At 46.5% G+C, this 4,858-nt stretch overlaps 1 protein-coding gene across 1 annotated transcript in view; it reads right to left on the reverse strand.

Moving 5' to 3' along the window:
* LOC114558979 (suppressor of tumorigenicity 14 protein homolog) overlaps positions 1 to 4,000 on the reverse strand; it is a 20,996-nt gene extending 16,996 nt beyond the window's left edge. Inside the window, exon 1 of the mRNA XM_028583341.1 lies at positions 3,594 to 4,000. Within this exon, the coding sequence (XP_028439142.1) occupies positions 3,594 to 3,635 (42 nt within the window). The 5' untranslated portion in view covers positions 3,636 to 4,000. The remainder of the gene's footprint in view (positions 1 to 3,593) is intronic.
* Positions 4,001 to 4,858: the final 858 nt, after the last annotated feature.

Here is a 4,858-nt window from a genome sequence, read left to right on the forward strand (position 1 = left end):
CAGATAGGGAGACAGAGAGACAGACAGGGAGACAGAGAGACAGACAGGGAGACACAGACAAGGAGACAGAGAGACAGACAGGGAGACAGACAGGGAGACACAGACAAGGAGACAGAGAGACAGACAGGTAGACAGAGAGACAGACAGGGAGACAGACAGGGAGACACAGATAGGGAGACAAACAAGGGGGAGGTTATAATGATCATAACTATTTATTAAGCAGCTTTAAAAACAGAGTTTACAAAGTGCTCTGACAGACAGAAATTATATAATGATGCTATATATATATATATATATATATATATATATATATATATATATATATATATATATATATATATATATATATATACACAAAAAAAAAACAGATGGGTGAGACACATACAGGTTCTCGTTCCTCACCTTAAAAGTTTAATTCATTTTAACTTTAGTCGCGCTACCTTGCCCCCATTTCCACCTGTTGCTGAGCAACGTATGTTAACATCCCATAGTGTCCAACAGGTGACCATGAGCCGGGTACAGAGCACCGCCAGCTGCCGGGCCTTTCGGCGGAGATTAGGGCTGCACGATATGAGGAAAATATCCTATTGGGATCATGTTGATATTGCGGTTGCGATATGATTCAAGATATTGGAGCGAGTCACCTTTTTTGTATCATCATTCTCATTTTCACTGAAAATTATTAAAATTCAAATGATTGTAGTGTGATTTTTGTAAAGATTTTTAGGCCTTTGTTGACAGGAAAAGGGGAGAGAGAGGGGGGAGGACATGCAGCAAAGGGTCGGATGTCAAGGAAGGACTGATCCTTTGTACTTGGGGCGCACGCTTAACCAGGGGAGCTGTCCAGGCGCCCCTATAGTGGGACGTTTTAGTATCAAAGGGAGCTTGGTTCCTCTAGTCTGTGGGACAGGATGTGTAGGCCGGGCTGTCCTCCATCCAGAAAGGCCTGACACTGATGTTGCCTTTTACAAATAACCTAACGTGGTTTGGATTAAAGCATTTCCTGGGTGGAAGTCTTTTGAGCCAAAGTAGCACACTTGTTTAATTATTTTACTTCATCTGTTATCGGTCAAATAAAACACAGATATAGATAAACTGCAAATTGCCGCGATAATCGGCCAGGTCTGATAATCAGTCGATCCCTAAATACTCCTCTTAACTTCAGCGGGCTTTACATCTCGCCAGAGGGACGATCAGCTTCCTGTTGATGTTTGGAAACCACTTTAAACCGTGTTGACTGTCCGACATCAGAAACAAGGCAACAGCAGCGTGGCCTTGAGCTCCGGGTCACAGCAACAGGATCCGGTTTGTGTGTGTGTGAACCGGTTCCACCGGGGCGGTGCTGCTCCACAGGAATGTTTCCACTCCTGATGTGTCAGCATGTGCCGGTTCCACGCCCGGTTATACCGTGAGACGCAAAGCCACACCTCCAAACTGTCACGGGACACCTTTAGAGGCAAAGCTGCACCAACCTGCTGCTAAGCCAACAACAGCTCCTCTCCACTGCTCTGGTTCTGCTCCGGGTGGATCCAGTCTCTCCGAGGCTCCGTCTCCACGACTACGTCTTGGTTTAAAAAGGAAGAGCTTCTGCTACGTTTCCCCCTCTCATTCCCCCTGCTCTGGTGTTTCCCCCCTCTCATTCCCCCTGCTCTGGTGTTTCCCCCTCTCATTCCCCCTGCTCTGGTGTTTCCCCCCTCTCATTCCCCCCTGCTCTGGTGTTTCCCCCTCTCATTCCCCCTGCTCTGGCGTTCCCCCCTCTCATTCCCCCCTGCTCTGGTGTTTCCCCCTCTCATTCCCCCCTGCTCTGGTGTTTCCCCCCTCTCATTCCCCCTGCTCTGGTGTTTTCCCCTCTCATTCCCCCCCTGCTCTGGTGTTCCCCCCCTCTCATTCCCCTGCTCTGGTGTTTCCCCCTCTCATTCCCCCTGCTCTGGTGTTTCCCCCTCTCATTCCCCCTGCTCTGGTGTTTTCCCCTCTCATTCCCCCTGCTCTGGTGTTCCCCCCTCTCATTCCCCCTGCTCTGGTGTTTTCCCTCTCATTCCCCCTGCTCTGGCGTTCCCCCCTCTCATTCCCCCCTGCTCTGGTGTTCCTCCTCTCATTCCCCCTGCTCTGGTGTTTCCCCCTCTCATTCCCCCCTGCTCTGGTGTTCCTCCTCTCATTCCCCCTGCTCTGGTGTTTTCCCCTCATTCCCCCTCCCCCCCCCTGCTCTGGTGTTCCTCCTCTCATTCCCCCTGCTCTGGTGTTTCCCCTCTCATTCCCCCCCCTGCTCTGGTGTTCCTCCTCTCATTCCCCCCTGCTCTGGTGTTTCCCCCTCTCATTCCCCCCTGCTCTGGTGTTTCCCCCTCTCATTCCCCCTGCTCTGGCGTTTCCCCCCTCTCATTCTCAGGAAACAGGTGTCCATGCCCCAGGAATGTTATAATCCAAACCACAATCTGTTTTTTAAATAGTCGTTTCGGTGACACACAGCGAGTGATAACTGGGCTGGATTCAAATAACAGATTCTCCAGCAAAAAAAAATCATCTTTGTTTGCGTGATTTGATATCGATGAATAAAACCCAGAAATGGATCTTTTAATATCCATATTATGGATATTTAATATTAAGCTATCTTCGTGGGGCTCAGTTCTTACTGTAAACATGAACCTTTTTTAACACCTTTGGCGCTTTAGAAAAAAAGTGTTTAAACACTTCTTTAGTCCCTGTTTTAAAATAAGTGTTTGGTTTCTTTTTTCAACGTTTTTAACGCTTGTAGCAATGCTTTGGGTGCTTCTATATCCTGTAATAATAATAATAATAATAATAATATTATAAGATAAACTGATACATGTATTGGGACTGAAACTTCCCTAACCTAAATGATAGCCAATCAGAACTCATTGGCGATCTCAATCTATTTTAAATCGCTTTGAATCATCTTTTATGTCAAAACTGGTAAACTTGTGTGATGTCAGCTTGTTCAATGTGAATATTCTGTGGGACAGGAAACTGAATATCAAGACATTTGATTTCATCTTGAGCTTTTAAGAAACACTGATCCTCACTCATTTTAAAAGACCAAACAACTCATCCATTCATCCACAGAATAATCCACATATGAATCCACCATGAAGATCATACATCGGTAGTTGAACATTATTCTGATTAATAATACTTTTGAGCCAGTTTAACAGAAACACTGCTGTTTGGTTTCTGTTTTAATCTCAGGTGAAACTGACAGACCTGTGACGTCTCAGTGTAACGTTAAAGGACGCGCGCGTGCACACACACACACACACACACACACACACACACACACACACACACACACACACACACACACACAGTTACACACACACACACACACACAGACACACACCTCTTCAGCCACCAATAATACTGTACATTTATGCAAAAATAAACATGCATCATAATTAATGTCGTTGCTAATCATTAACTTACTCCAGACTGTGAACACACGCACAGACAGACAGACAGACAGACAGACAGACAGACACACACACACACGCGCGCGCGCACGCACGCACGCACGCCCCCATACAATTTCTAAATTAAATATAGTTTAATAAAGTTTGTTAAAAGAAAAGAAAAAACCTCACCTGTCCCGGGATAAACTTCAGTCCTGAATCCATCGCATCCATGTCGCCTCCCCCTGTTTTATAGATTATATATCCACTTTATTCCGTGTTTAGCGGACTTTCTGTCTGTCCTCCCGGTCAGTCTCGCGCTCCGCTGCCATTAGCCTAATGTCCCGGTGACATCATGGCGGCGACAGGTGAGCAGCGACAGGTGTCTCACAGAGACAGAAAACACGCTTTGAATGAGTCCAAAGTTAGTTAGTCAAAGAGCGGATGTCGGCGCCGGTCCCGGGTCGCGGTCAGACCGGAGGAAGAAGCGAGCAGGCGGCGGCTCGGTTCTGACGGACAAACAACAGATTTGGCTGCAGGAACGAGGAAACTCAGCTCATCAGCTCGGGCTTGCCTTGCCTTGCCTTGCCATCAAAGAGACCGCAGTGTCACGTGATTGGTCCCTACAGGTAGCGCTAGAGCCCAACCTCATCTCCCATGATGCAGTGCGCGGCGGATTCTTTGTTGTTTGCGGAACATAATTTACATAATATGTGAAAACATGACTGTGCCTTTACTAACATCCTGAAATAAATAAATGAGGCAAGAAATATATAAATACATGTAAACATAAATGTATGAATGAGTCAATTATAAAGTGAAATGAATGATGTTAAATATTTTATGTTTATAAGATTAGTTTTCTGAGGCGCCTGGATATCTCACGTGGTAGGGCGTGCGCCCCACGGACAGAGGCTCAGTCCTTGCCGCAGCAGCCACGGGTTCGATTCCAATATGCAGCCCTTTGCTGCATGTCATCCCCCCTCTTTCTCCCTTTGCACGTCTTCAGCTGTCCATTCAAATAAAGACCTAAAATATCCCCCCCAAAAAAAGAAAGTGAAAAAAGTTGTGTTCTGAAATATTGATTAAAAAAGGTATTATTCAACCCTTCAGTTGTTACCAGGGAAACAGTTATACTTCTCTCAGAGAGAACCAGGCTTTTTGTGTGTGTGTGTGTGTGTGTGTGTGTGCGCGCGTATGTGTACGCGTGTGTGTGTGCATGTGTCTGTGTGTGTGTGTGGGTGTGTGTGTGTGTGTGTGTGTGTCTTTGTGTGTGTGTGTGTGTGTGTGTGTGTGTGTGTGTGCATATGTGTACGCGTGTGTGCGTGCCTGTGTGTGTGTCTGTGTGTGTGTGCACGTATACGCGTGTGTGCGTGCTGTATGTGTGCTTGCCTGCGTGTGTGTGTCTGTGTGTGTGTGGTTGTCTGTCTCAGGCTCTGAACTAGAACTTTATCCAT

Source organism: Perca flavescens, chromosome 7 (assembly GCF_004354835.1).
Source record: "Perca flavescens isolate YP-PL-M2 chromosome 7, PFLA_1.0, whole genome shotgun sequence".
NCBI lineage: Eukaryota > Metazoa > Chordata > Actinopteri > Perciformes > Percidae > Perca > Perca flavescens.